Below are 12,299 nucleotides of genomic sequence, written 5' to 3' on the forward strand. Positions count from 1 at the left end.
TCACGTCTGCCAGCTTCTGCAGCCTCACTGACAGGCTCTTTTCTCCCGCCATTCTTCAGGGAGCAGATCCCAGGGGAAGAGGCACTGCCGGTGCAGGGAGTAGACCACTCTCTCCCTTCCCGGCACGGGCTAACACTTCACTGCAGGCTGATAGATCAGGGCCACCTCACTCTGCTCCCAAGTTTCTCTGCTCCCACTCCCACAAGGTGACACCAGATGCTCCAGAGACCACCGGAGCGGGGAGAGTAACCCAGGCTCCAGTTGCAGAGGTTGCCACTGTGCAGATCCAAGCACTACCAGGCCACGCAAGCCCGTGCAGCGGCAAGCCGGCTGACAGCTGCCTTGGCTGGAGGCTTTGCCTCAGAGCATCAGCCAGCTCGCAACAGCGGCTGACAAGCTTAAGCCAGCGAGCTCAGCAGCCACTTCACCCACGGAGGCGCAGAAAAAAGCTCCGCGCGGACGCTTTGCAAAGCCCTCCCCTGCAGAAGAAGGGAAAACAAAACTAGGAGCGAGGAGACAAGGCCAGCGACCCTGCAGTGCGGACGTGCCACAACACCCTGGCGAGGCAGCCCCAGAGAGAGGGCCGGAGCTGTGCAGCAGAGCAGCGAAGAGCGACCGTGCCCTCTGGTGTTCAACTCACGGCACTCTGGCCCTCTGCAAACCCCATCTGCCTCCCCTCTGCAGAGCACTGACCAGCCACACCGCCCCTCGCCCCCGACAGCTCTGACCACGGGACTCCCGAGCAGCGCTGGGACACGAGACTTTTGTGTCTACAAGGTCAGGCGACAGAGTGGGAAACTCGGGACAGCCCAGGACGCCATGCAGACAGGGCGATACCCAGAGAAACCGTCTAAGCAGAAACTGGGAAGCAGTGGGCCTCAGTGGGGGTCTTCCACCGCGGCACTTCTGTGCGGCACTCACACAAGAGCAGCCAAATCCTGACCAGGCTGACGTGCTGCTCCACAAAGATCATGGCGTAGGGAGCCTGGGAATGGGACCTGGGACTTGTCCCTACCTCCACATCTCTTTGGGAGCGCTCATCAGCCCCCCAGCACCATGGCTAGCCTAGGTACTGGCTCCCACACAGCAACGATGTCCCAGCAATCGTGACTGCCTCCCAGGTCCTGGGTGTCTCACCGTATGTGGCAGCCCCAGCCCTGCTGAACTTGAGGCTGCTTTGGCCATTTGGCTAAAGCACCCCCTTGGTGCTGTCATCTTAGGTCTTCAAAGTGCTCAGCATGCACAGGGTCTAGGTGCTACGGCCTTTGTGCCCACAACAGCTAGGACATGGAGGAGGAAGACCTCAACTGACCTTCACCTCAAACACCAGCAAAACGGGGACTGCCGTGTTAGCTGATGAAAACTCTGGCAGCGATCTGCCCTCTAGAACAAGGTTAGTGACACAGGCAGCAGGCAGGCAGGCAGCCTGGCTTTCGGTGGCCTTGGTTAGTGCAGACACAAGAGGGTGACGTGGGGTGAGACGTGGGTGGGAGGGAGGAGAGCTCTTGAGCAGGAACGTTGCAGCAGCTGCTGGGACTGCACAGCCTGTGCAAGCCAATAAAAATACCACATACTTATACACCGCCGGCCGGTGCTTTATCCTCCTGGATCCCCATCGGCCGGGCTGGCTGCCCTGGAGACAAGGGAAGACACCTTTGTGGGGCAGCTGGAGTCTAAGGACACAAAGAGAGTGGTCAGCAAGCCCTCCTCATAAACACGCCTGGCCAACTGGCACACGGCACTGTCCTCCCCCTCCACAGCTTCACTGCCCTGGTGCCATCCCTCCTCCCCATGCACTTTCCCCACAGCCTCAGGGTCTGCAGATCCCAGGGGCCTCAATCGCACCCACGTCACCACCTCTGCTGCCAGCCATGGAGGCCAATGCAGGCAACATGCCCATGGAGCTGGGATCACCAAGGCCATTTCTCCCTTCAAAGCCAGTCAGCAGACAACAAGCACTACACTCTGGCTCTGTGATACGAACCCAGCCCAGTCCAGAATCACCTCCAGCCCAACCCAGCCAGCTGCAAGAGCCTAAGGGTGCCCAGGCCCTGCACTTCTACGGGGTGCATGGCTCAGGGACCAGGACCAGGCCAGCACGGAGAGGGAGCCCTGCTTCCCTCTCTCCTCCCTTGTGCCAGCCCGGCTCCTGGCAGCCTTCACCTTGACCGCTGGGTCTGGGCATAGATTTGAATTTCAAATAAATCATGAAGGCACTCGCCAAGCCTTGCAAGGAGCAGCATTGTTTGGGCAGGGTAGGGCAGCTCACCTGCTCCCAACCCTCTGGTCCCTGCATGCAGGCACTGAGCCCTGGGAGCCCCGACCCACCGCCAGCCAGGGGCTGGGGAGAAAAGCTCTTTGTGACCCAGCGCAGAGGGGGACTCCTCCGACACCCACCCCCACCACATCTGCTTCCTCCATTATTCAAACGACAAGAAAACTCGTGGGTGGGTGACGCTGTTGTTCGAGCCCAGACGGGGTGGTCTTCACCGGCAGCCTCTGCCGGAGCATCTCCTAGCCCCAGGCCAACCCGTAGCCCAGCCTGGAGCCAGGCTGTGGAGTGAGCTGCCTCAGACCGAGCATCCCAGCAGCTCTCAAGGGACAAGAGCCCCGCCACCTCTTAATCCTGCCATCTGCCAGCCTCCAACGGGTGCAAAATCCCTTCAGAAAATATTCCCCCCCTGCCCCCACCACATTTCAGCAGTGGCAGCTGCTGGGCGCCTGCTGCCAGAGTGCCCCACGCCACGTCCCCTTGCGTGGTGACCTCCGGCTTGGGCGGTAAGAGGCTTAGCACTAGATCCGAGCGGCTCTCGGCCAGGGCTGGGGCAGCAAGGCAGGACGAGATACAGATAATCTGATTGAGAGGGAACTTTCACACGGAGGGGCCGGCACGTGGCCAGCTGCACAGCCCCCCGCTTCCTCTCTGGGCTGACTATGGGCTGTGCTCGGAAACCTGGAGCTCAGGAAGAGGCTCCGAGCTGTCTTAGGTACTTCTACCCCATGACTCTCCATCCTCATCCCACCGGTGAACCCTGCCCGGGAGAGGAGGCGGGACCTCCCCAGCCAGCAGGGAGCAGGCAGGAAAGAGTCGGTCCCCCTGCGCTTTGGCTCTAGATCCGCACCTGGGCTGCCAACAATAAGCAAGGGACAGGCTGTTCCGGCCCCCACATTTCCTGTGGGAGCCAAGCTGCGCCAAAACAAGGGGAAAACCCTCTGCAACGAGCCTCTTCGTTAGCTCCCCTGACTTCCTGGGACAGCCAGCCAGCAGGGCCATGTGACTTTCTGCAAAGCCACAACGTGTTTCGGAGCCGAGACTGCTGCCACCCTGCAGAGAGCCAAGCTGCAGCTGGCAAGTAGGGGAAGGGAGATAGATGGGGTGAGCAGAGCCAGGGAAGGGGTGAGCACCAAGCTCTTCCCTGCTGGTCCCGGGTGAGATTTTCACATCTCTCTGGCTGGGAGCATCCCTCCGCAAGGCTGGGACCAGGCTGTGGTGTGGCTAGAGGCCACTGTGAGCCAGCATCCTGCAGTACTGCCCAGGGAGCAGCAGCAGCAGTTCAGCCATGCTGTCCGGCAGCAGCCCGTGAGGAGCACTGGAGGCATCTCCCACTTACTCGGGGCACATGGAGGACGGGACAGCAGCCAAAGGTGCAACTACCTCTGGCCAGACCTCTGTGTGCCCCCAGTGAGGGGCTTCCCACACTAGTGCCATGCACCTACCACCCTGCACCCGCATCTTGGGCAGCATCCCCCAATGCAGGGGGCTCCTCTGAGACGGGGGATGCTTCGCTCTTTTCCCCAGGCCCTGAACCACCGGGAAAGGCTGACAGCTGTGAGATGGGCAAAGCTCAGACAGGCTGTTCCCAGGCACGGGAGCAACGGCTGCAGGTAGAAACTGGAATCGGCAGCCTAACCCAGACAGCACAACCTGCCCAGCAGGCAGGGCTGAGGCAGGAGGCCCATTAACTCCTACTGTCTGGGATGGTGGCAGGGACTGGGAAGAGGTCCTCTCAGTCCCTGGTGCAATGAGGAAGAGTTTCCTCTGGGGGCAGAGCTCACAGCTAACTACAAAGTTAAACACCCACAGGCATCAAGCCCCAAACCACAGGCAGGAGGAGAACAGTGCTGGGTCTAACACACATGTCCGGCACGAACCGGAGGACTGCATCACCACTGGCCTGGCCAGCGCAGTGTCATCGCTTGCCTTGGCAGAGCTTCACCCTCCACCTGATGTCCTGATGGGGAGAAGAAGGCGGCCTCTCAGCTCCCGAGAAGGGACTGTGGCTGCTGCCAGGCCTGCAAGTTGCAACAGAAACACGGGGTATCACTTTTCTAATACTGCAGAGCTGGCCTGGGGAAGGCTCCTGGATTCAGGATCACAAAGAGAGAGGCACTTATTCCCTCGGAGCCTGGTGCCAGCTCAAGAACCAGCAGGACGGGTTTCCCCTATTTCCACACCTTGTCCATGTCCCCAAGTAGGTCTTGCACCAGAGTCCCTACCTCTGAAAGTCTCCAGCAGAAGGAATTCACCTCCTGCCAGTCCCCATCTCTTCTGAAAAGGATGGTTTACAGACCTAAGGGTCAAGGAGCCTAAGCCTCAGCCTGCAGCCCTAGCTCTGCTCCCAAGCTCAGTGTCCCAAAGTCAGCATCCCTTTACAGGAGCCAGCAAGCAAGTGAATGCGTGGCTGAAAGTTAACTCAGAAGCTTCAGCTCAGAGTCACCTGGGAAAAAGAAACTAGAGCTCCACTGAGAGCAGAGCTGGAAGTTATATTTAGAGGCTTTGCCAAGTCTCTGGAGACTGCCTGCTCCCCAGGCACGACATCACGAAGAGAGAAGGAAATCCTACGCTGCATCCCCCAACCACCTGTGGGAGCTCAGGTTGCCTTCCATGAGAGCATCCCCCTATCCCCGAGGGCTGGCCTCACCCTACAAGCATCTGCTCTTAGTCCCCAAGAGGACCCAGGCAACCAAACATCCCCCAAACTCTCCCCCCTCACAACACGCATGGCTCTGCCTCTCCCCTCTTAACACTCCCTCCTTGCAAAGACCCGTGCCCACTTCCAGTGCCTCCCTAACCCTCCACTGCACTTCTCTCTTTCCATCGTATTTGTTCACAGGAGGGAAGAGGTCCCTTGTCCTCCCTCCTCTCAGTCCCTTGAGAAGATTATAGGGTTTCCTGGAAGGGATGCTCCAACTCCTAAGCAGATTAGAGGTCCTGCCACCTTCTCCAGAGTGGGTGCACAATGCTGCAGCAGCCCCTGCTCTGATCTTGAGAGGGCAGCAGAGCCGAGGCTGGAGAGTTGAGGCAGGTAGCAGGCAGGGACCATGCCAGTGAGGGCCCCAGCCCTCCCATACTCTGATCCTTCCTTGTCTCATCCCAACACTCCCACCGGGAGGCTGCGTTTGCTGCCAACAGCTGCTCAGCATGTCCAGCACTTTTTTTTTTTTCCTTTCTCCTCTGGCAAGATTAAGTGTCTCCGAGCCACTCCATGGGAGGTCAGGCCTGGAGCAGAGAGCGCAGAGCAAACACAGCAGTTGGAACAGCTCCCCCGGCACATCCCACCTGCCCAGGTGTCACAGCAGGGGACTGCTGGGGACTCCCACGGATGTCACTGGCCCAGCTAATGCCACCCATCACCTGTGAGCTGATGGGGAGCAGAGGGCGGAAGGTTTCAGAGCTAGAGGTGTGCAAAAGCTGCATGCACGGAGGAGGATTGCTCAGCAGGCAGCTGGCAGCAAGGCGCATTGTGAAAAAGCCTGTCCCAAGGTAAGTGCTGCTCTCAGCCTACCAGCATGCAGATCGCAAAGTTCAGGTTCCCCACCACCATCTGCCAGGGCGCCTGGGGCTTACCCCACCGCACAGCCCCTCTACCACACCCGTGCTAGGGGAAAGCAAACCCAAAGCCCTGCACCATGGCTGGACCGGCTCACCAGCCAAGGGCCAGAAGGTTCGAGGGGACGTGGTGGTACCCACTCGCCTGCACAGCGTGGATGAAGAAATCTGGGCAACCATCCCAGCGGCACATCTCCCCCAGCTTTCACATGGGTGTGAACGTCAAGCTTGTAAGAAAGATGGTGACAAGCGACGTCCCAGAAAGACGTAGGCGGGTGCTCAGCTCAGTTTCTCGCGTGCCGTTTACCCACACGCCATGCCACCCACAGATCTTCCCTGGGGCCATGGCAGGCGCCCCTGGGCTCGCATGCAGGCCCCAACGCTGGGCCTGCCAAAGGACCACAGCTGAAAACTTGGTCGCACACTTTCTGCAGGGCAACTGCTCACTGGCTGCCCCGATGGTGTCTACACTCCCTGCTTATGCTGCCGCAGCAGATCTGGCCATCACACATACCTGCTCTGAAGGGGGATATGTAAGACCCTAAAGCCCACAGGGAAGAAACATTTCAGCATCCCACCTCTCTGGCATGAGGGAAAGCAAGATGGGGCTTTGTCCCCAGCACTCGCACTCCTTCCCCACGTCCCCCCTGGAAAGGGTAAACCGTGCTGTTCACTCACGGCACAAGAAACGGGCACCTAGGGAGGAAATTTAATCCTAACCACCTATTATCTGATCAGCTCCAATCTCTTTATCAGCCCAATTAAAAGAATTACCCATCCATGGCCCGGATGCACGTATTGTGCACTTGTCTCCGTCAGCTCAGGAGCCAATTACTCCACCCTCCTGTAAGGCAATTACAAGGTACAGAAATAAGCCTGCTTGCAAAACACAGGGGGACTAAGGTACCGCTGGAGGCCAGAGCTCGGGGCTTGCCCTTCTTTTGCTTCAAATCCCCTCAGGGGCTCACTTGCCCTCAGGACAAGGCGAGTTCTCTGGCCATTTTGTGGACCTGTCCCCCTCCTGGCCTCGGCTGTGCCTCCCTGTGTCACTGCAGGCAGAGCCCAGCAGCACATGCCCACCTTGGGAGACCTCTATCCTTGAAGCCAGGACTCTCCAAAGACTCACTGCTGCTAGTGGGCAAGCTCCTGCCCATTGCCTAAGTTTCTTCTAGATCCACTTCCCAGCCACACACACTCTGGCTAAAGCCCAGAATTGGAGGGGGTGCAAATTTCCTCACTGATGGTTGTTGGAAAGCAGTTGGGGGGTAGGGGCAGCCTGTACTTCTCACCAAAAGAAAGTGCAGTGAAGCCTTCCCCTGTAATTTCTCAGAGGAGGTGGAACTTCACATCACCCTCAGCTCTGACACTGAGGTGGGCACAAATTCAAAAGCATGCAGCCAATTATCCTGCACGGCTTCCCACTGAGCCCACCTCCCACAGGCATGCGTGGGAGCCCCTTCCTTCTCCAAGGCACGTGGGAATCTCTCCTCACTCCCCTGCAGCTCCAGGTGCTGCATTCATCACCCCGAGCCAGAGGAAACCGGGTCCACCATGAGCAGAAGGGCGAGAGAAGCATCCACGCACCAAATAACCCAACGGGCATTTCCAGCCGTCCACGCAGGCACGCTGGCCCCCTCCAGCTTGGCACCTCCTGCCTGTCCCACTTTGCCTCTCCCCTATGTGTCCAAGCTACAGAAGGTTTTCGCACGTGGAGAACTTCCTCTCGGTGTAGGCTCTGATATACTTTGCAGGAATAGCAGCCCGAACCCCTGGGAGACAGAGAGAGATGCCATGCAGTATTGGGGACAGGTCAGAGACTGCCAGGAGCCCCAGGCAGCCACTGCTACCAGCTCTGAAACCACAGCAGAGGAGAGCACTGCTCCATGGTGAGGTGACCTTACAAGCCCTCAACTCTCAGCTCCAGCTTGGCTGTGGAGTTTGAAACTAGGGCTTTCCCCTCCATCCAGTGCCTATGACACCAGCCAGGAGCCCTGCATCCTGCTTCAGTCCCCACCGCTGTATACCAAAAATGCTGACGAGCTGTAGCAAGTTCAGCAGAGGGCCACCAAGACAGTTGGGGCAGCAGCTATCAGATACAAGGAGAGGCTGAGGTAATGGGGGTGGTTTGGCCTGCAGAAGAGAAGGTTAAAGAGGAATATTATTACCACCTTCAGCTACCTGATGGGAAGGTACAGAGAAGACTGAGCCAGAGGCTGCTCAGAGGTGCACAGTGACAACCTGAGAGACAAAGAGCACAGGCTGCAACAAGGGAAACTCTGAACAGATATCAGGGACAAAAAAATCCCCAGGAGCTAAACCACAGGAGCAGGTGTCCAGGCAGACTGTGCGGCCTCCACCCTGGTGACACTCAAAACTCAACACCTGCAGCTTCATCAAATTCAGCCCTGCTGAATTTGAGGTGCTGAATTCAGCACCTTAAAAGGTGGCAGGGTGGACCAGGTGACCTCTGAAGGTCCCTTCAGATCTCAGTCATACAACATTTTTACACATCTCCGGATGGCAGGGGCACCCCTTTGCTTACACGGGCCGAGAATCCCTCAAATCCCACGAGGCCAAGAGCAAGGCTGCAGGAGGCAGCTGGAAGCTGGGATCCCAGCAGCTGGAAGCTGGGATCCATCCCAGCAGGCAGCAAAGGACAGACACAGCCATCGCCCCAGCACTGCAGGACTGCCAGTCTCGCAGCTGAAGTGCGGGACGGGTGTGCAGGGACAAAGACGGGCAGATCTGAGCGGGTGGGAACAAATCCTCCAGAGATGAGGCTCTGACCACTCCGGGCAGGAGAGCGGCTGCAGCAAGGGCGATGCTTCCCGACTTCCCATTGCTCGTGTCAAGAGCTCAAAAGGAGGAAAACAAACACAAACGCATCCCCCTCCATCGCCACACCACGTCCCACATGCCTGGGCGGTTGATCTCAGCCGGTTTCCGACTCTATGACCGGGGTCAGCCCCCTCCACGGGGTCTGGTGGGACGGGTTCGGGATGTGGCGGCGGCTGCTGACAGCTGCCCGGCGGCGGGAGGCTCCCCTCGGGCGGAGGCGAGGCAGCGGCTCCGCAGCCTCCGTTCAGGATGCTCCAGCCGCCCGTGGCCAGCCCTCGCCCCGAGGGACCGGCCTCCTCCGGTCCCCACCCCGCCGCCAAGTGCCGTGGCGGCGCGGGAGGCGCTGCCCGGAGCCCGCCCGGCCGGCGGCACCCGCCGTCCCGCTGCCGCCCGCCCGCCCGCGCCGCCCGGTGCTCACCTGCGCCCGAAGAGCTTGAGGCCGGTGAAGCGCTTGTTGCTGTGCCGGCGGCCCAGCGGAGGCGCCGGCGGCCCCCGCTCGGGCTCGGCGCCGCCCGACGCCCCAGAGGAGGCGGCGGTGGCGGCGGACGAGGAGGAGGAGGCGGAGGGCGAGCCGCCGGGCGGCGGGGGCCGCGCCGCCTCCATGACCGGGCTGGGGGCTCGGCGCCGCCGTTACCGCCGCCCCGCGACAGGGGAGGGGACTGGGGGCGGGCGGGGGGCGGCGCGGCCGGCCGGGGCTCCCACCCCGCCGGGGCCGGCAGGCGGGCAGGAAGTGCGGCCGCGCACCGGCGGCCGCGGAGGCCGCTCTGAGCCGGCAGCGCCCCCTGCCGCCGCCCGGCGAGCGGGGCTGGGGGCGCGCCGCCGCGGCAGCGGGCTCGGCCCCGTGGCCCAATGCCCGGCGCTGCCGGCTCAGGAAGCCGAGTGTCAGCCCCGCCGCCGCCCCACGCTCGGGAAGCGGCTCGGCGGCAGAAGCGGAGCCTGCCTTCCTCCCCCTCCCCTCCTCCTCCTCCGCCTCCCATTGTTCACCGCCGGACGGGGGGGACGGAGCGAACAGCCCCGCTGCCGCCACCGCCCTCCCCGGGGACCAGGAGCCACCGCTGGCCTTGCTGCCGGGCGGGCACTGCGGCTCCCTCCCCGCGCTTTGCCCAGCCCGGCCTCGCCGCCTGCGCCGCTTCTCCTCCCTGTCTCCCGGGGGACCCCTGGCCGGGCGGCCGGCGGGCTCGGAGGGCAGGGGCTGGCCTGCTCCGCATGGCTGGCAGCGCTGAGGCTGCCTTTGGCAAGGAAACACTTTCCCTGCCAGGCAGGAGCGATGGGCAGGCCTCTTTTGCATGGAAAATGAGCTGGCCGTGATGTCTGCTTTCCCCCACTTCCCCAAGGGTGCCAAACCAGGCCAAAAGCCAGGGCTGCAGGGGCTGCCCAGTCACAGTCCCAGCTGCCAGCCCAGCACGGCTGGTGGTGCTGACCCGTAAGCCCCTCGGGGCAGGTCCCGCTGGCCACTTTGGGCACCAACCATTCTTAAGAGGGCTGCTGGGGATGGGGACACACCTCCCAGCTCCCACCAGCTGCAGGAGGAACCCGACGCCGAGGCAAAGCCCTGCTGACCCCGTGCACTCACAGGCTCAGCATCGAGAGCACCCACGCGGCCCTCTGACATCCCCGCTGCGGAGGTTGTGCTGCGCAAGCCTGACACTGGCACCGGGAGAAGAGGAGGGGATTGCAGCGGGGCACCGGGAAAGCACGGGAAGCCTTTCCCCCACCCCCTGAAGCGCAGGCTGTCAGCACCAGCCACAGCATCTCTGCCCCCGAGTGCAAAAGGAAGGTGACAGAGCCTGGCTCGGCGGGTACCTCGTATCTACGTCCCCCGGAGGGCTCTGGGGAACGTCCCAGGAGCGGTGCCGCCACATCTGCTGCAGCACGAGCTGATGCGCTCAGCCGGCCTGGGGTTCACTCTCGCTCTTCCTCCCCCGGCGGCTGCTTTCCGGAGTCATCCCGAGGGCAGGTCCCTGGCAGCGCTCCGCCACCCGGCCGCCCGCCGGGGGCCCTGGCTTTGTTTGCACCCTCCACCTGGTTCCTCTCTCTGCACTTCCTGGAAGTGTGAGGACGGCTGTCATTGCAGCCGGCTGCGCCTCACTCTTCCCCCAGCAGCCGACGGCGTGGGGCCACCTCCTCTGCCGGGCCTCTCTGGAGAAGCCTCACGCGCGCCCTCGACAAGCAGGAGCATGCCCTGGCACGCCAGGCTGTGCACGGAGGAGCCTCACCTCCCTTGCCCAGCAGCTCTTTGAAAGCCCCCAGGCTCAAGACAGCCCCCTCTCCCAAAGCTGCCCCAGCACCACCATGCAAATGGGGCCGTGGCAGCGGGGTTGTCCTCCCGCAGCCCACCCTGTGCCATGTTCATCCCCACCTTGCATGGTACTGCGGCACTCGCAACCCCCCAGCTGTATGCGTCCCCGCTGTGTGGTGGGTCTCCAAACACCCTCCAGCCATGAGCGTCTGCTCGCCCTGTGCCAGGGTTTATAAAAAATGCACCTGAGTAAGACAGATACGGAGATGGTGGGAAGTGCAAGCATCTGGGAGGCTCCTTGCCATTCTCCAAAGAGCAGAGACAGACTGACAGTCGTCATCCATCCCTCGGTGAGGATCTGCAGGCATAGCATAAGCCTTCAAGCTCAGCCTGTCCCCTGTCCAGCTCCGAAACCCCTAGCTCTTCACAACCAGGCACTGCTCGGTCTGCTCTGGCTCCAGGAGACCTTCAGATCAGCAAAGTGGCCTGCAGATGGCTTCTGTGCAGCCAGGGAAAAGTAAGGGAGCAAAGCCAGCCCCTGCAGCCCGCACAGGTGGCATTTCTGAATGAGCACATGGTCTTGCTTTAGACTCCATCATCAAAAGGAAAAAAAAAAACATCAGCAGACCTTGATCTCACCAGGCGAGCTCTGAAACCAAACACAACTCGCTGCACTAATTACCGTGCAGAGGGAGGAAAAGGCAGGTCCCGGATGCCTAACTCCAGTTCAGAGATCTGGGAGGGGAGAGGTTCTGTTATCACCAAAAGGGTTCGTCATCCCGCCACTTTGCATGTCATGATGGGTTGGTCGAATTTGCTCCCTGCCTGCAGACATTTCCCTTTCACATCTCATGTTGCCTTATGGTGTTGACATCCAGTCCTCTTACCCGGGAGCACCGGGGCTCGGTGAGGCTATTGCAGAAGTAGGACGCCCTGCCCCAGGACCTTCACCCTCCTGTCTGTGCTGTGTCCATGTGACTTTCCACAGTCCTGTCCCTTGGGCTCGGTGCAAAACCACGGGAGATCCCACAGAAAGCCCAGTTCTGGCTGTTCTTGGTCAGAAGGCCAGAAGAAATTATCCTGCTGGTGCTGGCTGCTCTGCAAGCAGCACTGGAGAGGGATGGGGGTCGCTGTGCTGGGTGGTTTTGTGATCCAGCATGCCCCCATCTCTCCATGATAGTGTGTGCCGTCCCCTCCTCTGGTAAGGAAAGGGTTCAGCTGCCTGCTTAGCCCAAACCTGGCAGGATACCTGCCTGTGGGACTCATTGTGAGCCAGGATTAGATAAAGGAAGGGATGGCCACTATAGATATTTCGGTTCAGGGATCCCAGCTCTCCCCACCCAGGAGTTTGTGGGTGCAGTTTCGCATTGCCCCTAGCTCAACCTCCCTGCT

The 12,299-nt window shown here is 60.9% G+C and overlaps 1 protein-coding gene across 2 annotated transcripts in view; it reads right to left on the minus strand.

Moving 5' to 3' along the window:
• DGKZ (diacylglycerol kinase zeta) overlaps positions 1–9,271 on the minus strand; it is a 45,145-nt gene extending 35,874 nt beyond the window's left edge. The window contains exons 1-2 of one of the 2 annotated variants that reach the window (XM_086612679.1): positions 9,087–9,271; positions 1,575–1,673 (exon numbers count right to left, since the gene is read on the minus strand). In XM_086612679.1, the coding sequence (XP_086468805.1) occupies positions 1,575–1,673; positions 9,087–9,271 (284 nt within the window). The remainder of the gene's footprint in view (positions 1–1,574; positions 1,674–9,086) is intronic. The other variant, XM_086612680.1, reaches the window with a different exon arrangement.
• Between the last annotated feature and the right edge of the window lie 3,028 nt (positions 9,272–12,299).

The sequence above is a fragment of the Tauraco erythrolophus genome, chromosome 6 (assembly GCF_009769465.1).
Source record: "Tauraco erythrolophus isolate bTauEry1 chromosome 6, bTauEry1.pri, whole genome shotgun sequence".
Taxonomy (NCBI): domain Eukaryota; kingdom Metazoa; phylum Chordata; class Aves; order Musophagiformes; family Musophagidae; genus Tauraco; species Tauraco erythrolophus.